Here is a 27,095-nt window from a genome sequence, read left to right on the forward strand (position 1 = left end):
TTTAACATTCTTACAAATATCGTTTTCACTTGACAGGCTCTAAACTGCATATATCGTCTTTGTTTTTAATGTACCTTTGTATACTTAGCTTATACTAAGAAAAACAGTAGAACTATGCTAGTAGTATGCTAAGTTGGAAAAGGTCTTCAAAATGTGCTTGTACAAAAATTGGTTTTGTGGATGGAACACAAGGGAAGGGGGTGTTGTATATACTGAACTACCCTGAGAAAATGTGGCATAGGTTGGATGACATAATGTGATGCTTTAAGAAGCCTGTTTAGAATCTAACTAAATTTATTTTTCAGATTGATCTCTTCAAGAAAGCAGGCTGGACAGTGATTCACCCCCCTGTGCCACTCATCCCAGATGGTATATTCATACTTTTTTTTCTAATAATTCCATAATATTCTTAAGCATGTTCTTATGGTGCAACATTGGTACAAAGTCTACAGTTACTGTAGCAGGTTTGTTCTCCTGTGTTTAGATCACCCACTGTGGATGTCTTCTAAATGGCTCTCCATGAATGTCCTAATGCTGGATGAGAAACGCGTGATGGTCGATGCCAATGAGACTTCAATTCAGAAGATGTTTGAAAAACTGGGTATGTCCTAACTTATTTTAATATACACTTAAAATGAAATGATCTTGAGCTCAACTGTGTGCATCAGGATGAATGGAGGCTTCACTGATAGTAGTCAAAGCAACCAGCACTGGAGAAAGGTATTCAAACAATCGGATTAATAAATAACAGTCATTCAGTGGTTTCTCTCCTGAATGCTTAAGACATACCTACAGCTTGAAGCAAAAGAAGGTATGAGTAGTAATTAAAATTGCTTATAGCATGAGCTTTTGAATGAACTTTTTTAATGTGAAACTATCTGTTTGGTTTCAAAGTCAAACTCTGTGTTAGACGGATTGTATACGTATTGCTGAGTGATACTGCCAAAATGCTTCAGATTTTCCTTCTCTTTATACTTCAAACTGTCTAAGACTACTTAACCGAGGTATTTCTGCTCATGTACAGAGAATCTCTCTCCTGCAAGATGTAACCTTAGATAGGGCAGAACTCCTTTAGATATGCAGTGGCAGGATAACTATTATTGAATATAAAAATCCAAGTCTTATGCACTGCTCCCTGGAAAGACAAATAAAATAGACTTAATTTGTTGAACTCATGCAGTTAATCCAACTGTTCCCATCATGCCGGGAGAGAAGGATTTGGGTAAGTCTACTTACAGCTCATAGCTGGTCAGTAGGAGGGTAGTCTACTTTTTGCTTGGTGCTATAGCCAGCTGACTCTTGCTGCAGGATAAGCACATGGTGATGCAAAAGTTGACAGATTAGATGGACTGATGGGTAAATAAGGAAAAATCAAGCAAAGTGGGGGATCGTTGTATTGGAGAATGAGAAGGAACACTCCCACAAGCAGAAGGCTAATGAGAGAGAATGAACTGAAGGTGAAAGATAACTGAACCTAGAAGAAAGGCTGCTTTGCTCATGGAAGAGAGCACTTGATTGAAGCTTCCCTCAAATCTGAGACAGTTCACAGATGAGAACCATGCAATCTAATGTTTTATTCTACTTTTAAAAGACTGGGTATACAGCTGTTAGTGAACAACTCTAGCTTTCTAGTCTTGGGTTGTTTAATTCTCTGCATGATCAAGGAGCAGAGTATCTATAAATACTTTAAAATACTTAGAAAATGAGGCTATTAATGCCAGTTGTGACACATCCTTCACACTTGAACTTTACTCTGTGCAAGTTCTACATAAAATTCTGTAGTCAGTAAGTTCATAGGACTGAGATGGGTCTGCTGGGAATGAAAGTATTTCTGACCTAGATGGTGGATTGTACTGAACTGCTCTTGATCTCCCAAAAGTACTAAGAAAGAAAAAGTCAAGCTTCATAACAGAAAAGTCTTCTGATCCTAATCCATCTCTCAGGACTTTGTGTAAGCTGAGCCACAGCTGAAAAATCAGAGCTGAAAAGAAGTGGGAGGAAGCTTAACTTAACCTAGGTAATAAGTATAACAGCTTTTTCTTCCCCCTCTCAGAGAAAGAGGGTCTTGGAGATCTGTACTTTCAATTCTGGTTTTCTTGAAAGGCACTTGAAAGAGTATATTCAGCGACTGAACTGTAAATGCTTGCACAGATTTATGTAAATGTGCCTTGGTCACATATCGTAGTGGCATTTCAACTAATTTTTCACATGCTGAAGAAAATTATTTTCTTTTTGACTGACATGTCATAACACATCAAACACCAGCTGTGCACCAGGTACTGTATTATTCCTGAGGGCATGGCTGAAATAAACAAATTAGCTGTGTTCCTAGCTTGTTCTCTGCCTAGAATTTGGGGGAAAGAAATTCTTAACAAATGAGTAGGAAATACTTTCTATGATCTGATAAAAGATTATCTAATGTTCTGATCAAAGCTTACCACATGAATCTGAGATTTTCATTTAAAAGTATGCAATGTATGTTTCTTGCAGGCTTTTCTACAATTAAAGTGAATATTCGCCATGCCAATTCATTGGGAGGTGGTTTCCATTGCTGGACATGTGATATCCGCCGCCGTGGTACCCTGCAATCTTATTTTGACTAGTCATGAGCTAACTAGGCAGCTATAGTTCAGCTTCTAAAATAAGCATAGGAAATGAGCTCATGCAGCCATTTTAACAAAAGTGAAATTAATTTGTTATAGTGCTTGATCAGTGGTGTCCTTACAGTGGTCTAGGGAATGATTTATTCTTAGGTACTCTTCACTTTAAGCAATATAATTGAAACTACTTCCATCAGCAATACAGGTTTTCTGGCTGGCTTTTTGAAAGACATCCTTCATCTATGAAGCCCTCTCACATTGGCTTTGAATGTAAAAACTTGACAAGATAGCTAAAGGCTCTTGCTAGATGAGTTTGGTCACTAACATTGGACATCTACCTCTGTCTGATACTCTATCAAATAGGCAGCTTGAAATGTTAAACTTGAATTAACATTTCTTATTCCTTTTAATCGGTTTATTGTTCTAATATATTAGTGTTTAATGCAGTTAAAACAGATGCGACTGTACAGATCTCTTATGGAACCAAGTAATTTTATAATGCTTTTCATGTTGGGCCATACAGATATTCAGAGAATTTCCAGTATGATCTAACTTTAAAACATTATTTTCATTTACTTGTGATGTCCGTCTACATTTTCTTCTAATGCATTTGTCATGCATCTGAACACTTTTTTATATTACTTTTTGTATTGCTGAAATTGGTTCTTTTATTTAACTTTTTAAAGTGTACAAATGGTAGCTAATAGTCTGCATCTACAGGTTTTGCTGTGAATTGTTTACGTAACTAAAAAAAAATGGAAAGAAAAAAAAAAAGAGCTGACACCTCCTTCACCGCTCATGCAACCTCCTTCAACTGTGGCAGATACCGCGATTTGAGTATTGATTACTGAATATGTACTTTTTATGCTAATAAACTTTTTTGCATTCTCTGTTTGTGTTGCCTTTCTTCTGAAAAGGAGTAAGCATGAAATATCTGGATGGCTAGGTGCTTGTAAAATCCAGCATACAGCTGGAAATAGAAAATACACATGGCTTTTTCTGTAAAATATGGAACATCTTAATGCAGGAAATCCTTGTACTATATTGTTCACATAACATGTTGTTGCTTGTGTTTTGTCCAGAAGTAGGACTGGTGGGGGAGAGTACCCTCAATAGATGTTTATTATCACAGTAGGGAGGAAGCTACTACTCCATACAATACAGTGCAACTACACCGAAAAGGTTTTGCAAAATCAGCTGTCAGGCATAACATGCTCACGTTTAAGTTATCAACAAACTATAAAGCCCCATTGTCGTATTTTGCCAGCAGCTGCATGGGACCAAACATGTTTTTTTTTTTTTCATGTGTTGATGACCTAGAATTCTGTAAGACATGCCACACTGGAAGAGCTAATAACATGGCTACCACCATTTCACTGAGTAAAGATGGTTTCTCTCTTTTAACTTTAAAATCAAGACTCTTTAGGCAGTTGAAATTAATCAGAGGCTACAAGTATAAATTAGTTTTGCTTTCAATTAACGACAAGGGAGCTGGACGTTTAGCCTAAACAGCTGGGTAGAGGGGCATGCATTCCAAAGCATTCTTTTGCCATTGTTCTGCATGCTCTAGTGTTGAAGTGGATATCTGTATATCTGTGCATAGCATAAGGTATCACACAGTACAGCTGAAAGCATTAAAAGCTTTGGCCAAACGTGGATTGATAACTGGATACAAGTGCCTCTGATACATCCACAATGATGGAGACTACTTTCATATCTTGTTATACGTGACCCTTACGTGATAGTACAGTGTTGCTTTATGTAAACGTTACAGATGCTCTGACTTCATCTCAGTATACTTTTCTGAAGCAATTGTAAGCACAATTCCCTCCCATGCACACACAGTAAATGCGATTGACCTGCCAGTGATAAAGGTGCTGCATGTGCACCAACCTTAATGTTCTCTTTCTCTGGAAAACGTGCTGCTGTCTGCTCTGATGTGATCAGCTGTTTTTTGCATGTTCTTTAGAGCCATAGGAAAGGAAGAATAGGTGGGGTGGCTGGCCTGTCTCTGAAGTCTTCTACCAGTTTATTCCAATAATGAAGGTAGCTCTTTCAAAAGTAGCGTAGACTAGAGATTTTGACATCACAGGAGAAAACACGACACATTTATATCCAATGTTAGACTAAGAGTTTTAGACCCCAACAAATGCTTAAACTCTGTAAAGTTTTTTTCAGTTACCATCCTGTTTTGATTTGTAGTGTTTAATTAAGGCATTGGTATCCAATGATGAACATGACTGAAAAATTACAAGGACTCTTGGGTAGTTGTTTATACCCATCTGGGAGGAATGTAGAAAGCAAACGGCTCAAAACAAAACAAGGACTGTAAATCACCCTTTGTATTAAACCCAGTGTTTTAAGTTTGAAGGAAAAAATGCTAGAATTCTTTTTTTTTTAGATTTTTTTTTTTTTAAATTATAGTGATTTTCATCACTGTGTTTCTCAGAAGCTCTGTTGCTTGTGGGCTGTTTCTTTTTAGGCATGTGATACATTTCTGTGGAACCCTGTACTCCTGTTTGAATCTACTGAAGGCTCACAGGTTCTGCTTGGGTTTTAGAGAAAGTGTAGTAATCTTTACTTTGATGACAAATACATGATCCCTAATGCTGGAACAAAGCTGTCTTTACAGCAGGCCTGTGAATGTCTTGCTGATTTTTTTCTTCAATTCATTTTCAGAAGCAGAAACAACCAACCCAAATGAACAAACGTATTGACTTGGGAGTTTAGGCTTCTAGTTTAACAGGAAATGCTTTCCTATTTAGGCCATGACTAAAAATCGATTTGAAAGTTGCTAATGTGAAATTTAGCTTTAGTCTTAGTTCTAGTACTTAGATGAAGAGCAACTTCAAGAATTAGTACCATTTTTCTTTCATAAGCATTTTGTCGTTTTGCTTAGGTGAAGTTAACACGCAGTGTAGATGGAATTTCTCCTGTTTTGTACGCTTTGGGGCAAGCTGAACTGTGTTTAAAAATCTGTATATAGTCTCAAAGGATCAGAATTCTTCTTTTCCATTAATAGTTCCCTTGATTATGTCTGGTGGGACTTTCGAAAAGGATATTATTGAACATCAAATTAGGTGCAAAAAATTTATGAACGTCAGCCTTTTCCCAGCTTTTTTGCTTATCCTTTATAAAATACGTATATTTTTTAACCTTAAACTGCTCACATAGTACGAAGTCTTTCAGCCTGCAAACCACCACTATGCTTCTGAAGTTGTTTGTTTTTTGTTTTCTGCCAGTAATACATATTCTTCTACCTAATCCTTGGAGGTTTTGGCTGAATAGATTTGTCTCCAACTCATGTTTCCTTCAACAAGGAAGGCAGGGGATTTTTTCCATATGATCAGAAGCTTTCTGTTCAGTTTCAGCAGTGGCATCAGAATGCAGATTGGCGAGACACACTAGGAGAAATGCATTGACACAATGAAGTGTTACTACCATCATTTAGGGACAGAGGAGCTGGTAGTGTGAATATTTTTGAGACCTTCTCAGATCTGTCTCCTTGACTGACTTTAGCTGGTCACTTAGCCAGTTTACTTCCACATAAGGAAAAAGAGAACCACGCCTAAGTACTCCATGAAGTGTAGCGATGGTTAAACAATACATGCCTGGAAACTGCTTCAGTTTGCAAAAGTGCTGAAGACTTTTTGGGATCCTGTGTAAGTCTCCTGCAGCACAAGACCAGAGAGAACAAAGTTTCTGTCTCTCTTGCAGCTGCAATATTTTCCCACCAGTGTGCAGTACATATGCAAATGTATGCTTACAAATGTCTCTGGGGTTGATATGCACTTCTGTATAATCAAATGTAAAATTACCATTTCTTACACTTTCTTCGTTTTACCAGAGCCATTGAGAGATATGATTATGCTGCTATAGGAGAGAATCTATGAAGTGAACAAAGCAATGACAAAAAAAAATAAAAAATAAATCAAATGTATATTTTAAAGCTCTAGTAGGTTTTCTTTATAGTGGAAGAACTGGAAAAATGCTGATGAGAATCAACATTTTCCCCAGTAACCCATTCAAGAGGGAGTGATGCAGAGACAGCAAAACCTTAAGAGGAATGATGAAGGGAACATGATATATAATACTGCTCTGGTAGATGCCACCACATAATGCTGATACTTATAATCTTCCAAGTTATTTTTGTTCTTGCAGAGAGGGAGGTCAGCCCATGTCACAGTTGGTTTTGGTTAGACAAGACCCTGGAAATAGGAATACATGGTGAGAAACAGGAGCGCTTGGTTTCTGCTTTGATATCCAATTACAAGCAATTTTTGGAGGCCAAATTACATGCGGGCAACAGGCCTTGCTATTGGGCAAGATGGAGGAAGCAGGCGTGATGGTGTTTGGCCACTTCTGTTCCAGGCTGCAGTTTATATGTAAATACAAACAAATTAAATATGGGCTGGACTTGAATTTTGCATAATTTGTTTTTCAGTCTGAGAAGGCCTTGAATACTTGGTATTGCTTGGCAGAGGGGCACTTTAGCTTTCAGAATAAATGGTTTCAAAAGAAGCATCAGAAACACAGGATTGACTGGAAGCCCTAAGGAAAGGTGATAAATCGGTTGCCTAATCTACAGAGAGAGATCTTCAGGGTGGGCTCAGCCCAGCTGCAGGGAATTAGCCAGCCATGCTCCAGGCAGTGGCTCTGGAGGGCTAGGATTTCCCTTGCACTTTGCTTCTGAAACTTGTCTGCAGTAGGCTTGCTGGTTATAAGAAGCCATGTGCTGCATTTGTGTAAACGCCTGCAATAAAGGTTCTTTGTGTCTATTGTTTTTAGATTAGACATGTTTCTTAGAGTACCAGTGGCAAATCAGAGAGGATGTAGAAAGAAGGTGAAGTCTTAGGTAGGAACAGCCTCTTGCAACATACCTGTAGTTTGTGGCTGGGAATGCTAAGTGCCGGAGGTATACAAAGTAGGGGAAGGAGAGCCTTTTTTCCCTACTTAATGTGCAGAAGGGAAAGAATGGTTCTCTCCAGTCAGTTCCTGTAGGCTGTGTCTGTTCTAGCAGAATATGGTTGTTTCTTGGTTTTGATTACTCCTGAATCTTCCTGCTATTTAGTTTAAAATACTGTCATTTGGTTCTACTTTGGTATCCATCTGATTAATAGCACAAACTGCAAAGATTGGTGGGTAGCACTGCAACTCCTGTGTTGATGCTTAAGAGGCGTGTGCTGATGTCTGTGCAACTCCATATAAAATTTGTTTTGTTTTTTAAATCAAAAGTTAGGCCCACTGGGGAAAAGAAATTTGTCTGGCTTTATGTGCTGCTGTTGGAAATTAGACTGTTGGATCCACAAATATTTCTGCTAGTCAGTTATGTTGCCAGAGTTGAATTCCCTGTTCCAGCCTTCCAGAGTGGCAGGGGCTCTTCATTCCTGCTACAGCAAGACCCAGTGTGTTTAGCTCTGCTGAAACTGTCGGGATGCCCCTCAGCCTCTGGCATTTATAGCTTCCCAAGAGTATCTGCTTCTGCTTTGCTTATGCTAGAGCATTCTTGGAGCTTAATTGAGCAGGCAGGAAATAGTTCTATGTTAATGAGTGATGTCCAAAGTTAGTGGTTCATTCATTAGTTTATAGCAAATTGTCACGATTTATGTGTTGGTAAAGTCAGTTGTATGAATGAGAAACAGAACTTTCCAAATGCTTTCTTACTGGAATGGTATTTTCATAAGCTTGGTAGTGTGACGAATTAGCGCTACAAAAAAAAATAGTCTATCAAATCCACTGCATGCTCTATAACACTTTATACCATCTCTCTGTTCACTTTATGTCTTGCAGGACAAGAGAGAGGGAGAAGCTATTTGGCTGAGACCCAGACTGGATAACATGAAGGTGATTCTAGCTGGCAGGAATGAGCAGGAGGAGGAACTGGCAGAGACTAAGGTAACACCCTCAGCTACACTGGTTTATCTGTCATCTACATGGATAATAGTTTAGGGACCTCGGACTCAGCTTTGCTTCAGGAGAGCAATAAGTGGTTTTTAAATCTTACGTAGCCTTCCCCATCTAAAGTATAGTGTATGGTTTCCCACCAACCCTGTTTTACATACCCTATCTTGCCTCTATCTTTCTATGTTTACCACAGTGACAGATTAATTTTTAGACAGCTTATAGACCTGGATTTATGCACCTATTTTGCTGTGACTGACAGTAGCTACTTTTGGAGTCACATCTTTATGTGGTTTGAAACTTGTGGGAGTATTTTCATTTCTCTTCCACTGCACAATGAAAAAATAATCTCTATCTTTGTAGTGCTCTTTCTTCTCATTGCTTGGAAGGTATTGTACTGTGCTGTAGGTGCTGTTAACACAGCACAAAGATCTTAAATAATTGCAGTTCTTTATTCAAATATTTGTTAATAATGATTGATTTGTCTCCTTAGTCATCTATGTTTCGTTTTGTCCACAAGATGGTGTTGATATTCTGCCCTTTTCGTGAGCTCTGTGTCAATGGAAACATTCACCAAGGCACATAACCTAGAAAGAGCTCAACATTAGATAACCTTTAGCATTACCTCTGTGACAACCTCAAAGGCCCAGCAAGCATTGACAAAGTAAACCTTATCCCCATGAAGTAAAGGAGGTGTAGAAGGGGTGGTGGCTCACTGAGACCCCTTCCCAAAACTGAGCAATGAGCTTGAAAACCTGTTTGGTGGTTTGCACAGAACAACAGGGACTAATGCCCACTTATCAGTCCATGGTGGCTTCCACTGATGGGCCCTTGGGATGTGGTGAGTGCAGGGCTCTCAGCAGGCAGAGTCCTGTATGCCAGCCTTTAGCCTGCACGGAAACCTCAAGGACTGTTCAACCTTGAAAGAGTGAAGTTGCATCCTGACACAAAATACTAGATTTAATCTAGGAAGTGCTGGAAAATCCCAATGACAGCAGCACAGTAGAGGGTGCTACTGTGATGCTAGTAACTTTTTTCCAGTCTACCATAATGGATGTTATAGAAGAGTTTTTGTTTATTCATCTTGTTCCTATTGACATTTCGATCAAAGGATCAAAGTAAGTAAAAATACCTAAAAATGTTTTTTTTTTTTTCCTGTAGGTATCCTTTGTTTGATCATACACAAAGTACTACTTGTCAATGCCAAAAATTTCACATATCTTATGTGTGAAAGTGATTGCTGTGGAGTGCTAGGACACAGTCAGATATCTCCTTAAGGGTCAGCTGAACTGCTTAGCTTTGTACAGGGTGTCAGAAATGACATATAGGGCCAAATGGGGATTGAGCTCTGCCTTCTGAAACCTCCTTTGTGTGGGCTGAGAACCACAAAAATGTATCAACATAGCCATTAATCAAAAAAAAAATATGGCTCAAAAGTCATACATTTATGGGGCCATTACCCATTCTTTTAGATCCCTCCTTGGGTTTCAGTTATGCCTCTCTTTCTATATAAAATTAAGGCTAAATATCCTTATTTTATTAAGCTCTGGCACAGGTGAGATTGCTGTGGGTAACATGGTTTATTTCAGGAGTTCCTGTTCCCTCAGATTACTGTTCAGAATATTTCCTTCTGTTAATCAAAATATACCGCTCATTTTTAGAAATATAAACATATTTGGAAGAACCAGGAGTTAAGATGAACTGGAAACTGTTGACGTGAACCTTAAGAAATTCCAAGTCATTAGTACAAAGCACAATTTAAGTTTCTACAGAAGCAGCAATTGCTTTGTGAATTGCATATTATTTCTTCTGCAGATTTGAAATCTCATTTTAGTAGTACATCAGTGATGCACTTTTGAACAGCAGATTTAAATTAAAACAGAATCTATCCTCTGTACTCTTCTTTCTATATTACCTCTGAGTCAGCAAGGTACTGAAATAACTCTGTTAGGTGACTTGCTTGATGTTTATAAGGGTGTTGAGTAGGGTTTGGCCCTGGCTAGCTGTAATGCTGAACTGTGTTCAAGGGAGCTAGAGTTCAGTGACCCAGGCTCTGTAACACAGCTCTTGTAAAAATTATACCAGACCTGTTCGTTTTTTCCCCCGCAGTTTACTAGTAAGCACTGTGATTGTCACTGAGTGTGTGACATCATTGTGGAATAGGAAGAAATAACATTTTCCTTACAGCATATTAAAAGTACCATTACTTGGCAATTTATGATGTCAGTATTTACCCAATACTTCACACATAGAAGTATGTTTTTTACCACAGACTTTTTCTCTCATGGGCAACAAATGGTCAGTGTATCCCGCAATATAGTGACTTTTTGCTAACAGTGACTTCTTCTGGGTGTGCTTGCTTCCCGAGACTCAGGAATTTTGAAGACTGAGGATTTATACACATCCACCCTTCCTTTCTGGGCAAGAAAGACTGAACCAAATTTCTTTGGCCTTGTGGTGGGCTGGACTTTTCTTGGGATAGCTGGCATCAGGATCTCATGTCACAAGGTGTTTGTGGTACCAAAGGGAATTCCTGAAAAGAGGGGTGAAATGTGGGTTTCAATGTACCTCCTTTCTTTTTGAAGGAATAGATCTCTCCAGCTTCTTCCCTGTAACCCTATTTACAAATCCTATTCCTTGGGAGAGCTCAAGGGCTGTCAAGAGGATGACAAATATAATCCTAAGAAGAAAAAAATGAATTGAAATGACTGGGTTACTTAGTCATGGGGAAAGAGGAAATCAGGCAAGACATAAGTAATGTCTTCTATGAGTGTGGCATGTACTTTATCCATATTGTCATTCTCTTTTCTATATATCCAGCTATGTATGGTGAACAGGAGACTAGCGAAGAAGGGGCATGGAAGAGGACTGCAGTGGTTGTCCTTATCAATTGTTAGGCAATGATTTCACAATTGTAGCTCATTTTCCTCATTGGGAAGCCTGGAGACGGGCTGTGCTGCACCACTGCTGTCTGCAAACACCAGCATACTCAGATCCTGCCCCTGCTTCTGCTAAAAGATAAGAATAGTATGATGCAAAATGAGATTTCTTTCCTAAACAAGAAGAGATTTATAATGGCCAAACATTCAAGTTATGCCTAGCAAATACCAAAAACTAAACCCTTTGCAATGGTCTTCAAGATGCGGTCACTTCTATGATAACTCAGCCTATGAGTTCAGCTCACAAAGCTCTTTTAACTGGAACAAACAGGTTTATTTCACTATATTGAGTCCATGTTTTCTCACAGCAGCCCTGATCCCTGCCTTGCAGCTTATCTCAGAAAGGAAAAAAAAAATGTAAACCTTTGTTTAATGTTGATTAATAGCGTTAAAGTTACAGCGCGATGTCGATTAACTTGTTCTGACACGTTTTGTTGTGGCAGCAGCTTGTTACTCACAGGCCAGGGCAGCCTCTGTAATGGGCAGTCTTATCAGGGCTCGGGTCAAAGGCTGCAAGACCTGTGGTCTGAGTTTTATGCTCATGCCTACTGTGCGTTCAGCCGAGCACCCAGCTCAGTGAGGTATGAACAGCACCGGGGTGTCACTAACCGCCCAGCAGTGCCATGTTTGGGGCAACTTGAAGTCAAACATAACATCTCTGTAGCACTGGCAGCTTCCCTCTAGTTTCTCATGTGAGTTTTCCAGATGGTGTGAGCTCAGCTTGGAGCCTCTCACTCAGCGGGGCATTTGTAGGAACCCTTCCCTCTGCCAGACCACCCATTTTCATGAATCCAACATCTCCTCTCTACTGAGTTTGCTTGAAGCTGGCTCTCCTCCCAAGGAACTCGGGCAGAGCCCACAAGCAATACAGTGCAATTTCCTTAGGAAAAAAAATGAGAAATACTTTACAGCTTTCCCTGCTGATCCAAAAGAAATAAGTTTCAGACATGTTCATGAGGCTTTCTCCTTGCTTCTGCATTAGAAATGCAAAGAGTTGTTTTGTCTCTATGGCCCCTTCCGTTTAACAACCATTCTCCTGCAGAGGTAAATGTTATTCCTGCCTATTTGCTGAGGGAAAGACAGAAAAACTGCACCATACTGTGGGCTCTCCAGAAATAAAAAAGGAAACTGATACCCAGCTGCAATTACAGTTCTCACTTCCTGATCTCCACTCCTGGGCTGGACTTCAAAGCCATCTTTAGACCCATCTGCATTTTTCCTTTTCTTTTTCCTCTTCTTCCCTTTTCTGGTTGACTTTGACAGTCAGGACTGCAGAACTACAAATGGGCTGAAAAGTTTAGTTTCTGCCTCAGCATCAGGGCTAGATCCTCCAACCTCAAGTCACCTTCTGACGCAGGGAAGAGACGTTACTGTTGTTTTACAGGGGAAAACCACTGAGCTACAGAGACAAATGTGTCTGGCCTGTCATTGCCCAAGAAGTCAGTGACTAATCCATGGGGAGAGTCCTGATGTCCTAAATTAGTCTGGAGTAAACCAAGCTGTGGGCTATCCTTCCTGTGATCTGACACAGCCTGGAACAGATGGCTGGTTTACACTGAAGGTTCAGGCTGAAAAGCTTGTTGAGTTTGTTTCTCCACAGCAACCATAGGAAAGTTTATCGTATGTTATGCTGTGTATGGGGAAAGTGTTTCCTTTAATTGCTCTGTTTTAAATTAGGAAATGGCCAATTCAAAACCAGAAAAAGTCTGACAGTTACTGCCACAGAACATCATCAAAGCAGAAGGTGTAGCATGGACACCTATGTGGATAATTAGGTGCAGTACTTTTGCTTGCTATTTAATGCAAGCAAACTTTGGAAGTTTAGTTTCCCCTACTCAGGGACATGGCTAATGTGTCAATAAATGGGTGACCTGTAAAGAGAAAACAGGAAAAAAAAAGAACAAAACAAAGAAATTTGATATTTCAGCCAGGCCCTTTGCTTACTTTCTTAAAATTCAGCAATTAGTGATCAGAGATTTTTGCCCAAGTCAAAGGAATGGCATAAAAGAGAGTCCTTAAAGCTGTTGTTATAAAGAGCCCTTGTGAATAACTGGGAAAAGACTGGTATAACTCCAACCTGTGTGCAGCAGAATTCCAGCTGGGCAGGCAGGAACTTGGCTGATCATCTGCTAGTGTGGATAGTGAGGTCACGTGGGCCTTGAGTTATTTCAAAATAGGCAAAACTTGCTGTCTGAGACTCAATTACACCACTGCAGTGGAGTGAACACGTGCCTGGGACCTCGAGCACTGTAGACTTGTGTTGGCCACTGGGAGAAGGCTGGGATAGTGTTACACTTGTGTAGCACCCTGTGGGGCATGTTGGCTTTGCTTTCCTTGGGCTTTTGTGGGCAAATGGTAGGATAAGGAGTTCACACGTTGGTAGGAAGAAATGCAAGTTTGATAAAAACATTGAATATCTTCAGTGCGCAGCCTGCTATTCCTGTGAGACAGTAGTGCTGAGTATTGCTTGTCTCACAGCACAGGTGGGGAAATTGAAGTGCAGAGCTTTGGTTTACCTCCTCAAAATCACAGGATCAATAGTAAAGATGTACCAGGTCACTGGCTTCCAAATTCACGCTCTTATCCTTCACTTTCCTGTCTCTCCATAGACACCTGTGTCCTTATGCTTATTGCCTATTTTGTTTATCACTTTTGACTTCACTTCTTTGAAATAAACGCGTAATCAATAATGCACACACCTGGCTAGACATGCGCTAGTGACAGTGTTTCTATTCATGTCCTAACCTAGATTGATGCTTTTAGTTAGTTACCATTTTGTAAAATGTAATCTCCAACTCCTTAAAGACCAATTTTAATTAAACTGCTGAGAAATATCTCATGAAATCAAATTTGATTAATGAATAGATGAGTACATAGATCTAGCACGTGATCTTGAGTAAATCACTTGTGCACTTTGTGCTTCGATGACAGAAAGAGGACTAAAACTCTAATTTTTAAGGGTGCTGCCAATATGAATGATTGACTAAAAGATTTTCTATTCTGACAGAACTAAAATTAATCTTTCTCTACAGTTACTACTGGAAAAAAAATGTTGCCATATAGATATAAAGATATAAAGCATATAGATATAAAGAATTGCTCAGCCAGAAAGAAGTTGACATACTAGGGACAGGGAAAAGTGGCCTTGCTTATCCAGAGTAATCAATGTCCCTGGACTCCTCTGTTTTGGGGATCCTTAAAGGAAAGGCCTCTCCTGAGAGGGCCATGCAGCTGCGCAGAAAACGAAGCCATGTGTGTCTTTAAACAGATGCCAGAGATCACAGTCAGTTTCGAAATTTTAGGGCACCAGCTATCTGCAATTGCACTGCCTGATACGCAATGTAAACAGGAAAAAGAGGATTGATCTTTTGTTACCTGCTTTTATTCATATTTATTGTAGCCCCGTTCTATAACATGTGCGATGTACTTGGAATTTCTTTCTGAAGTGAGCATGCTCCTTTAGGTACATGGTACTCCAGTCCCTGAGAAAAACAATCCATTTGCTTGAGAAAGCTCCCTCAGGTAGGGAAAAAGCTGCCTTATCATGTAACCTGATTTTTATGGACTCTGGCAGGGGACTTGAGGCTATTTTGTAAACTTGTCCCTATTTTATGCAGACTTTTGAGAACGTAGCTTTGTTAAGCTGAGCACGTGGCAGATGGAAGCCTAGTAGGCACCTGAACAAGAGCTCATCATCTCTCTCCTGCTGGAGGCCCTGAAGGCACTATCCACCAGGCCTGCTGGGGCACACGGTGCTGCTCACACTAAGAGTGATGTTTTATAGGGTTTTTACCCCAATGGGATTTGCAGATGTGGCTCAGGTATCTGCTGCGAGCTTTGCATTGATTGAAACGTATTTCAGATAAGAACAGCCAGCCCCCCGCCATCTTCTCTGGATTTCTTTCGTCTAATAAAAATATTTATCTACCCAAGCAATAGGTTGAATGTAAGTTAGCTTTATGACTGCAGTGACGTGGAATGGTTGGTTGCTGGGTGACCTTGTCTGTGATTTTATGGTCTCGGCCAGCTCTCGCAGTGGAGAGGTGTGGCTATGCTATTGCACTTCATTGTCAAGTTTCTCCTGAGATGATCAGAGGTTCAGTGTCAGCTCTCTTACAGTACCTGGGAAGCCATATTCTGATAGACATTTGACATTTGTCATGTGAAAACCTGGATCTGCAAGTAAGGCCTAAAGGAGATAAATACCTGACAAGAGGAGCTGTAGAGGCTTAACAGAAAGGCCAAGCTTTGTGCCTCTGAAATCCAGCAAGAAATGGGGATCTGAAACCTTGGATTAGACAAGTGACCATAAAGCTTCTGTGTGGTTTACTGCAGGGATTTAGCAAACTGGAATACTAGAGCCTGAATAGTTTGGTTTGATTTTGCCTGGAGGGTGATTTAATGTTTTTCTTTGGAAACCAAAGTTTTTCAACGAAGCAGACATGGAAGAAAACGAAGGAGCAGATATTTTGGAAACCCACCCTGTCTCTAATGGTCCTTGGTGCAAGGTGAGGACTTTTTTTTTTTTTTTTTCAATTACAGAAAATATTATCTCTTTCTGCTGTTTACAAGCGACTTCGGGAAACCATTGCCCTTGGACCAGACTGCATACAACCTCTGCATCAGCCTTTGTAAACAATTTCAGAAACTCCTTAGAGTGAGGTTGTGCTAAACAGTAGAAATAGAAATGAAATGGTAAGGTTTGTGGTTAAGCAACTGTCATCCACCTCACTGGAAGTTTCAAATATATGAGTAACTACAGGTTTCTGTGCTGTGGAAACTACCGAAATAGTTTTCCTAGGTGTCTGGAAAATCCAGAAACTTCTTATTATGCTAGCAAAGCCACTGCTTTAAGATCTGCAGGTCAAATGTGTTAGTAAAACCACAGCAAGCATAAAGTAAGATAAGCATTAACTTGGGCAAACAAATTGACAATTTAACTGCACAGAACTCGGTGTCCAGCAGAGAACTTCTAATATTCTCCCAGAGCTCGCTCGAGAGCATTTAACCTTCCTAACAGGTCAGCTGTGCTTCTTGTCAAATCTTGAGCAGTGACGTTCAGAGATTGTTTTCTGTTTGCTTGTGTTTGTAACTTGATCTCATGTAACAACATTGTCCTCAGCTCACATATAACCACAGGGGCAACTCTGACATCCTGTCTGAAAAAAAATGTTGTTGTTTCCTGTGCTTGAGATTTGAAAGACTTCCAATTTGGACAGGTTAGCATGTTTGTATTAATCTCATCCTGTTACACGAGAGAAAAGATTAGTGAATTGGGATCCGAGCATTCTACCTCCATCTTGTTTCACCCCCCCAAAAAAATGTTTTTTCTCATCTTTTCAAGTTTTGGAGGGGACTGGTGGAAGTTTTGCTATTGCCTGTGCTGAGGCCAAGATTTCAGTCCAGACATTCACACTCTGGAGAGAGTCTCTGTGAGATTGTGTCAGGATGTGGCAGTTTAGATTTTAGCTCAAACTTGCCCTTTCTTTATGGGAGTTACTGGAAATTAAGGGAGAGAACTTAGGAAGCTGGGAACTTGCAAAATATCTGCATGTTTGCTGCACATTAAAAACATTCTTAATGAATACAGAAATGTATGTATCTAATGGCAACATGTCAATATGTTTGTTTTCAAGAGCTGGTCAAGCAAAAAAAAAAAAAAAAGGACAACAAAAAAAATCACAATCACCTTGTTCTGTTGGAACATCTGCTCGGCATTGATCACTGCATTTCCTGCCCAGACTGTTGTTCGTATTAGTGCTCAGGGTCCTTCACTTGAGTATCTCCAACAAAAATAGTTGTTGTTGTTGCGTTCACTGTTTGTTATTTTTATTTTATTGTGTAAAGGCAAGATATCCAGTTAATAGGCAGAAGCAAGCAACATTAAAGAAAAAAAAAAAGAAAAAAGAACAGGGATGAAACAGCAGAAGTTTTTAAACATCGAGGGTGAAAGTTGTTCACCCCAAATATTTGGCAAGTGAGCAATGATAACAAAACATGTTCACAGAACTCTAAACCAGTTTGCAACCAAAACGTCCATGTATTGCTGTTGTTTTATCCATCTCGGATTCTCATTTCTGTGGAGGTGGAGAGTTAGAAATTGATTTCTGAAGTGGTGTGCAGCTATGCCCCTTGCTCAGTCAAAATTTTCCACATCTGCAAGTGTGCATTGCTTCAGGGATGCTGGCAATGCTTTAGACATATGGATTTGAGTTCACGGGAGCCTGAGTAGGATGTATGGTTGTGGCATACGTCCTACAAAATATATTGAATAATAATATGCACTCTCTCATGGCCTGAAAGTTCACAGAACAGGTGAAGCTTTACATACTACCATATCATGGCTCAGACAATGTGATTTTCCCTCTATTAACCTGGAATTTTCTAGTTTTGCTTTAAAAACTGGAAAAAAAACATTTTCCCTGGGAAAAACCTAGAGGATATTTTCAACCTTATCTAAGTTATATTGCAGTCTTAAAAATATTTACAGCAATGCGATAGCACATTCTTCCCAATTATTACTGAGAAATAATATTGAGCATAGCTTATTAACCAGCCATTCAGCAACTACCTTCACTTTTTTTTTTTTCAAGTGCGAATTTGTGTTTGCAAATAGCTTTGTCCTCATCTTATTGTGGGTACAAATGTTACTCATTAGAGCCTCTTTGTCGGCATCCCAAAACGTGGCAGTTGAAGATCCAGCTCCAAATATTTGTTTGTGTTCCCTATCTTAGCGTTTAGTTTAAAGGGATTCACTCTCGTTTCAAGATGCAAGCGAAAGTGTGTTGCTGTTCTTTTATTTGTTTATTATAAAATCATAAAATATTGTCATTTTTCTGTAATTAGAAGATGTGGAGCCTGTGCTGTGACTCAGCAGGGAGACATGCATGCGGGCTGGCTTGCACCAGTGCCAGCAGGGCCTTGCTTTCATAGAATTTTAAATGCACTTGTAGGGTTTTTAAATAAAAAGAAGGTGGTTAGTTATTAACTTGCAGAAATATCTGATTTTAGAGAACGGAAGATTACAAAACAAACTGGATTTTCACCAGCTCCTGAAGGGCAAACAGCACACTGCATCTGGTGGGGAGAGAGAATTTGCTCCTTGCATTTCACTGCACTGTGTTTGTGTTGAAGGTTTTTCCCTCATAGTGCTTGATGTAAATGTTAATTAGCACTCCGGGGAAAATGTGTTAACAAATGTACCTTTGACATAGGTCTACAGCTGTGCTTTGCTCTGTAGCTGCAGGCTGGAAAGATTAGCTGGCAAAATACCTTGTGCTGCTTTTTAGGAAACTCCTTAAACACAAGTTCAGTGAAGCTTGCTGAGCACTTCAGATTTGCTGCTCTGTTGCAGCTCAGGCTGCACTTGCTGCTCTGCGGAAGAGGTGCCCGGGAAAAACCTGAGCAGTTGTAAGAAATAAAAGCTAACTCCTGGAAGAAAAAAAAAAAGGGTACTTCAAGCCATTAACAGGCTGCAAATAAGTCTGGCTGGGCTATGGTTTTCACACGGTTTGGAAAGATTGTCTTAACTTACCGCAAACTTCATGGCAGAAATGCCTCCTCCCCCAGCGCTGATCTTGATTAGCAATAAATACGGGTGGTAAAGTCATTACTGTAAGCTGTTAGAGTAGAAAGGTAACAGTAATGCTTTCATAAACTCATTTACTTCATCATTGCACTTCTTTCTTTTCCCATACACGGCAAGTCAGAGATTCAGACATGGAAATCATTTGGAGGGTGTGATTTTTCAGGAGTGTTCAAACCTGCTTGGACTCAGGTTAGCATACAGACACTGTCATGGTGTCTGGCCAGTTTAATTCCTGAACTTTGAGGTATTTTATACCTTGACTTCTGTGAAAACATATGCAGCCATTTTTCAAGATTTGGCTTGTTCGGCTGTTCTTTGCTGTGCAATATCAAGTCCTGATTTCTTTCTGATGAGGAATAGCTCATATTCAAGGTACACACAGTGAAAAGAGTCCAAGAGTCCGAGAGTTCCAGCTCTCTGGAAATTAGGTCAGTGATTTCAGCCAGCTTGTATGAGTCTGGTCTGGGGTTTGCACTAGCAATGGTAACCCCACCAGAGGACAGTGCCTGTGTCTCTAGGAGCTAAGAGCAGCGCTGCTGTTGGGCGTCCTCCCCTTTCCTGCAGCAGGATGTCGCATGAAGAATGCTGATATATTGACATGGCTCTGGTTCAGTGGGTCTGACCCTGGCACCTTTCTTGTGTGGCTCTTGGGGGTATTTTGAAGAATCTAAGCTTATACTTCTTCTTCCTTCATGCAGGATATATATATATATATATACATATATATATATATAAATATTGTCTTTTATGTTGTGAGTTTTAAGCCTCTGAGCTGCCTGTCACTGGGACAGCGCTGGGATGGTCTTCTGGTGGAGGTAGTTCATGCGAGTCCTCTTATTTTGAAGGGCAACGAACCCCTCTTCTCTGCAGTGGGAGATCTCCTTGCTTTGAACTGCCGACAGATAGATGTGGTCTTGGCTTGGTAAAATATGTCCAAAGCTACAGGATGGAAGCCTTCTGGTGTGCTATTGCTTTGAGGACGCTGCTGTGCAGGAAGAGTTTTGGTGCATTTCAGACTGCCCCCCTCCTTCCCTTTGCAGGGAGCTCGACCTGAGCACACAGCCCTGTCCCACCTCAAACCTACCCTGCGGTGAGGCACCAAGAGGCGCTGAGGAGCCTGCTCTGCCGACCAGAGATGCAAAGGTGCCCAAGGCATGCAGGCATCTGAGGCTGCCCAGGAGTGCTTTTGCTTTGTTGACTCCTGTGGCCCCTCCATGTGCACTGACTGGATTTTAGCCTTGTCCTATCAGCCTGTAAAGTGGTGACAGAGGTCAGATCTGAGCTATGCTGGTTGGTGCCATGGATTTGTCAAATCACTTTATTAAATGTGATGGGCTGGAGAGCAGTGAAACCCAAAGGGGTTTCTTCTTCCCTTTCAGGCTCCGGCACAAGGGTTCCTCCAGCCCTGGGAGGAGATGACACGTGGCACCTCCAAAGTTGGGCTGGGAGAGGAGGGAGGTTGCAACCAAGCGGACTGCCTGCTTCTGTGCCCCATGGAGGTGACAAAAGATTGAAGTAATTTTTATTAAACTGATTCTTCTTCCCTGGCCCCCAGATTGCAATTAATCTTCTCAGCTGTTACATTTTTGCAGTTGGTTTCTTTATCTATAAATTGTGGTCTGTCAAATTTTAGCAAAAAGAGATATACCAGTAAGAAATTGTCAAAGATCACATGAAAATTGAATCTCTAAGGAGAACAGTTCTGCCCACAGGGTGGCTGTCTATCTGTCTGGCTTTGGTTTTGTCTCTTTACATAAGTAATCTGACTCAACACCCAGCTTGTGGTTAAAATTCAGCTCAAGACAAGCACAAAACTCTCTCAGGTTTTGAAAACTTGTTTGCTGTGTAACTCAGCTGTAATCTGGTTCTCACATTCAAATAAACTGGTCACCCGGCAGGAGCTGGACTTCTGCCTTGTTGAACTATGGATGTTGCTTTAGTTGCTTAAAAGGAAAACGTATAAGAAAGGCTGAATTCTTGTTGGCCCAAACAACTGAAAGAAAAATCACAACATTCCCTAAATCAACAGATGGCAATTTTCAAAACAAAATCTGAACGTCAGGCAGGAGCTTAGAATGCAGGGCTGGATTCTGTGGCCAAACTGCGACCTTGAATCTTCCCTGTCTAAACTGGGGGGCTGAGCTGGGAGCTCTGGCTGGTGACGTTAGCTTGTGTCTCAGAAGAGCTGCTTGTGCATGATCCTACCTGTTCTGCAGTCAGGAAATTTAATTATCGCTTCCACAGTAGCCATTGCAGAGTGCTTGCTGCATGAAATATGCATTCATACGTGATACGTCCCATAATTTCGTTCTGTTTCCGCATATGGAGTTAAGGTTAATGTTCTGTGGACAAATGGTAGTTGCCATGGGTACCATAACCTTGAATTTCCCGTCCTCCAAGTGATTAAATTCCCCACCTTAATTTTGCTTTATTGGGTTATTTCTCTAGCTCCTTATTTCCTTGGTTTGCTCTCCTTGAGAGAGAAAAGCAGGATGTTTCACAGGCTACCTGTATCTCCTTGGCCTTTTGCATTCTGCACGCGGTTTGGAGGAAAAGGTAGGGTGTGGTTTTGGAGCGTGTGGTGAGCAGCAGGAGATAACACCTGTGTGACGCCCAGCACCCCAGAGCCCGTGTGAGCCCTGGGCTCTGCAGAGGACACCCCGAGCACGAGATGTCCCCGGAAAGCTCCGCGTGTCAGGCAGGCCCAGCGAGGGCAGGCGGCTCCAGGTGCCGAACCTGCCTCCCCTACGGCTGCGTGACACCCCGCTCACTTCACTTGTGGTTGCAGCTCTGCGACCAGCTTTGCTTTCTGATCCATGGGCTCTCGCAGGACTTTACTCTGTGAGAAACTCCTGAGAGCACAAAGCTTACGTTACTCTTAATTCAAAACAAAGAGCTGCCTTATACCATGCTCTTAAAGATCTGCAGTACCTAAAGGGCTACGTGTATCTGATGGGATTAGGGGGCCTCTGCAACACTGCTGGCTGCTCTCCCCAGTGCCTTGCAAACTGTCTGGGTGTTTAGGTTTATTCCATAATCCTAGCCCTCCAGAAAATGGCATAAAATAATATTGAAATGGGAACCACAAGCTATATAAACATTGCCCTAGTTGGTAAGTAAAATGAATAAGTAGCTGTTAAATGTAAAATGAAAAGGTATAAAAGGACAGTGGGTGCTTTTGCTGTTTAATCTGAAGTGTTCTATAAATACAGCTAGGTTGCTACATATTGACGAAATTGGTCACCCCTAACTTAAGGCATGTCATAGGCAATGGAAAAAGTGGCCCATGGACCTGACTTATGTGGATAGAAATAGAGAGCAATTTGGAGAAGTAATGATATAATGGCAGCCTTGTAACTGCAGACCCTGAACGCTGGACATTGGTACCATCAGCTTAACAGGGCTTTCCTCCAACACCCATTTATGGTGATTGAAGTCGATTATCTGACACTGTTTACTTTGAAGTCCTGGTAATTAAAGCTAGAGTGTCATCTACGTTGTAATTAACATGCTCCTCTGCAGCTAATTCATTCTGACAGTATAGATTAATGATGGTAAATGACCAGCAAGGATTTATCATGAGGTGATTCTCCGTTTTACAGGCTGCCTCAGACAATTACAGGAAGCTGTTAAGTTTAGGCTATTGTCCTGGTGTAATTGTGCGTGCTCATTCTTAGCTTTGTTTTGCAGTAAAACTCATCCAAGGGCTTAATAAAGACTTAGTTATGGTCCCTAAGAGGCTGAGCCATGCTTGTAAATGGGAAAGAGAGGCACAGGCTGGTGATACCGCTCTGATTTTTCAGTACCCCAGTGCTTGTAGTCCCTGTTGACATCCATAGGAGCTGGGGCTGATCAGCACTTCTGAAAATCAGATGCTTTTGCAAAGGTAATTCTGTTGGGAGGTTGGGCAATGGGGTCAGCTGTGCAGTGAGGTGCACATGTGGGCTTGGCAGCCTTGTATGGCACCAGCACTTTTCCCTGGTGGCAGTGCTGGGGCCACCTTCCTTGGTACCCCCGAGGGTAGCACCCGTTTCTCCCGAGCATGGTACAGGGCCACAGAAGCTCAGCAGCCGTGTGCTAAGAACTGCCGTGCATCTAAGCTGTAGCCTCAAGAATGGCCAGTATTTGAAATGACCAAGACACACTATGTAAAGGAGATGCTCCCTCAAAAGGAAGGTGCTGAGTTCCCTGCAAGCTTAGAGCCTCGGGGGACTTCACCAGTCCTGCTTGCAAAACCTTGACTTTCAAGCCAAACCGGTCATGGCCTGGGGGACAACACCATGTCATGCTATGCAGAAAGTCACGAAAAACCATATAAATGAAGTGAAATTTTCCAAAGCATACATGGCACTCAGTCTCTGGTTACTTCTTGCTAAAAGCAGTTTCATCATCGGGTTCTCTTATAATAGCTTCCTTGTGTACACATGGACTTAACCTGACTTACTTAAACTGCGTCATGTATTGCTGCAAGAATACTTGATTAACAAGATGATCAAAGTGTGCTGTTCCACGTGTCAATCAATAGGAATTAATACGCAGGAGCCTCGTCCAAAAATGTGAGATTATAATGGAGATTTGGTTTTCTTTGTACTGAAGTGTTGCTGGGTGCAAACAAATGCTAATGTGATGAGCTGAGCTCCACTGTCTCCCCTCCCTTAGGCTGGCATTTTTCTTTCTCCTTGCGTGTTTCCCGGTTTGTACCAATCCAAACCTCCTGCCTAGGTCTGTTGAAGCACCTTCATGTTTGCAGCAGAGGTCTGAGATTTTTTGATAAAAGAGGTGAAACAGTGGCATTGCGCAAATGCACAGCAGAGGTACTTCAGGAGCAGCAGGCATCGGAGTGTGATGGGGGTTTGACGTCTTTCCCCGACGCACGCACAAGTCCTGTCCTGAGAACCAGGCTGCAGAGCAGCTCCAGCAGGTAGTGATCTTAGGTCTAATAATTTATTCCTTAAAAAACAAAGAGGATTTGAGTTGGCCATGTAGACTGGAGAAAACAGTTCTCAAGATACCTCTTCTCAGGGCACACAGGCAGACCCTGGCTTGCTCTTTGCAGACTGGCTGGACCAGAAGGAAATGAGTGATCATAGCCTTTAAAACCCTCAGAAATTAATAGGCTAATTCCTACCAGGACTACAGTACGGATCTTTGGCAGAATACACAACAAAACAGCTTCTCCCCAGTGGCACAGCAACGTGCTGCAGTGCCAGAATGGCTTGTGCTTTGGGTATGGAGGGCACCTTTTGGGCTCTGTTGCCCACTCCACATGCCTGCTCTCTGCAGTGTTCATCTGGCTGGCTGCTTTGGCAAGTTCAGATTTGTGCTGGGGCAATCATGCCCTTTTTGGTATAGCTGCTCTGAAGGACATATTGGCCATTACAGAGGATGCTTTCTTAGCAATATTTTTATCTGTGGCGGTGGCGAGAGTTGGATGATGGAGTTTGGCTCGAAGGGGTGAATAATTCCCTTTCCCTCTCTCAGGAGGTAAATCTGGGAGCAAAGCCCTGAAGTGTGTACAGAGCTCTGCCCCCAGATTTACCTCCAGCTGCAAGGGATTGTGTGTTTTGGGATCAGCCTGTGCACAAGAGCACTGTTTGTACCTTGGGAGCAGCTCACCAGTCAACGCTGGCTGTGAGCACACAGCTAGCCAGAGTTGTCATCTACCCCAAATGGACTCGAGTCAATCTCTGGTGTAAGTGATCTGCTGGTGTGATGTACAGAAGACTGTTACTCTGGGACAAGCCCAAGCACAAGGCTTAACTGCAAGTGCCTTCAGTGTTTATAGGAAAATATTGCTCTGATTTGCCTACATAGCCCCGGGGACATCATCTCGACCCTGGTGGCTGCTGGTTGTGCAACGGTGCTCCCTGTGCTGTTTCTCTCTGCTCCGTAAGCAAATAGTTTCTCTTCTGTAAGTGACCACATTGGATGAGTAAATAGACCCAGGGAGGCAAGAAAGGCAGGGAAAGAATGAAAGAGCAGAAACACCTATTTTATTTCCCTTGGAACAAAATCTACTGGGAAATGAGTACGTCTGAATTGTCACCCCTTCCCCAGCCAAAGAGAGATGAGGAGGTGCCTTTGGAGAGGAGGAGCATGTGGATGAAAGAGGAGGTCTCTGAGGCACCATGGCCATGGAAACGCACAAGGTTGGTGTTTGTCGCATTACTGTTTGCTACTGTTGGCTGCAGAGATGCCTGCTCTGTACCTTAATCCTTGAAAAAACTGGGGTGCATCTGAAAGGGTTTATCATCTTTGCAGTTTTCCCCCCATGAAATAAGAAAATAGGGGTTGGGAGCAGAGCTGGATAAATGGTGAGTTTTTTGGTTTGCTGTCTAAAACCCCTACCCCCCCCACCCCAAATACGAAACCCAAACATGTTTAATGAAAACAAAAACAGAGGTTTCTTTGGAGAAAATTGATGAGCTTAGGAGGAAAAAAAATAAATAAATTTTGCAAAATGTTTTGTTCGGTTCCAAACAGAATGCCTGGTGTTGCTTTATAAGCTGTTTATTTTTGTCCCCTTTCATTTTGGAAAAAAAAAATCAAAACCAAACCATTTAATTTAGAAAATACCAAAGCAAAACATTTCACAGAATCATAGAATACTTGAGGTTGGAAGGCACCTCTGGAGAGCATCTACGCCAACCCCTCTGCTCAAAGCATGTTTGAATATGCTATATACAGTTCTGTTTTGAATTTTTGTCTGTGTTCACGATCATTTCCCAAATTTGACTTGGATTCCAAGTGGATCTGGTGCCCCACAAATCGTACGTTGGGGGTGAATTTAATACATATTGATTTGTCTGTTTGCTTAGGCTCCTGTTTGGGATATCTATGTCCTCTCTGCCAGGCTGGCAATGTACACTCTTCTCAGACTCTCTATACAAAATGTTTCCCAAATGCCACGGATTTCACATAGCTCCTCTTTTCTTCTTCCATATGGCTTGATATAGCCAAGACTGTCTGACCTTAGGTTTGCTTATTACAGCACACTTCTTTCTTGTCATTTAAAAAGATGTGGACACTTATAGAAGGAAAACATCAGTATTTGTTAAGAAAAATAGGAATATACTGTCTGGTTGGCTTGCTACCTAAAAGTCCATATGAATCAAAATGCTCATCCATTTCTGCCAATGATTTATTAAAGGGACAAAGCAGGATCTGTTATTTATCTACTAACTTTTGGGCTTTTTTTTTTAAAAAAAAAAAAAGAGAGAGGGGGGACTGACAGCATATAACGAGCAGCTGGTGATGAGAAACATGAATGACTAGGATGCTGCTGTTTTCAGGCTTGAGATGTGCCCAGAAGTTTACTCAAAGTCTAAAAAAAAAGCTGTGTTGGGAAAATAATTTGGTGGTGCCTGTGACAGCCCCTTCCCTGTGTCCCATGGAGTTTGTCACCTGAATTCTATCTGCTTAAGGGTGACTGTGTTGTCTGAGCTGCCATTTTGGCAGAGATTTTTAAAGGCAATTGGTGTGATTTGGACAGTGGCTGGAGCAGTAAAATAAGTTTTGTCATACTTCAAGTCATAAGGTGCTGTGGGAATGACTGAGGAGCCATCTTCTGCTTCTGTCTGCTGAGCGTGCTAAAGTAAAGTTTGTGTAAAGCAAAGCCCTGCTCTTGCTTCCAGTGCTGCGTGAAACTTGCCCACTCTGTGAAGTGGAAGGGCAGTAATGGCTCTGTCAGAAAATGCAACTCAGCCCTTCTATTTTTTTTTTTAATTTTTTCTGTCAAGGTTTCTTTTTAGTTCCCTGTTCTGCCTTTTCTTATTGCAAATCATAAAACCAGACCAAAGCTCAGGGGTTCCTTTGCAAAACTGTTCCCTCATGCTTACAGCTGGAGTCATTTTCCAACATTGACATGAGCTCACAAAATGTTAGTCTGACACTAAAGAAGATTTTCCAGAGTTGGCTGAAGGTTTTGGCTTAGTTCTAGAATCAACTGTTTCGGAAACCTTTCTGGAATGGATTCTGGATGGCCTGGCACCATTTAGAGGATTAAGAAGTCATGCACGATTTGGCCTTCAAAATACTTAAGGCTTTTAGATTTCTCACCCCAGAAGT

General features: G+C 41.3%; 1 protein-coding gene across 2 annotated transcripts in view; it reads left to right on the forward strand.

The window, feature by feature from the left end:
• The first annotated feature begins 334 nt into the window (after positions 1-334).
• The window catches only part of PDE8A (phosphodiesterase 8A), a 172,617-nt gene continuing 145,856 nt past the window's right edge, over positions 335-27,095 (forward strand). The window contains exons 1-3 of one of the 2 annotated variants that reach the window (XM_035554820.2): positions 335-369; positions 485-601; positions 8,391-8,495. In XM_035554820.2, coding sequence (XP_035410713.1) covers positions 560-601; positions 8,391-8,495 — 147 coding nt within the window. In that variant the 5' untranslated portion in view covers positions 335-369; positions 485-559. Of the gene's footprint in view, positions 370-484; positions 602-8,390; positions 8,496-25,133; positions 25,178-27,095 lie in introns of those variants that run through there. The other variant, XM_050713071.1, reaches the window with a different exon arrangement.

Source organism: Cygnus atratus, chromosome 11 (assembly GCF_013377495.2).
Source record: "Cygnus atratus isolate AKBS03 ecotype Queensland, Australia chromosome 11, CAtr_DNAZoo_HiC_assembly, whole genome shotgun sequence".
NCBI classification, from domain to species: domain Eukaryota; kingdom Metazoa; phylum Chordata; class Aves; order Anseriformes; family Anatidae; genus Cygnus; species Cygnus atratus.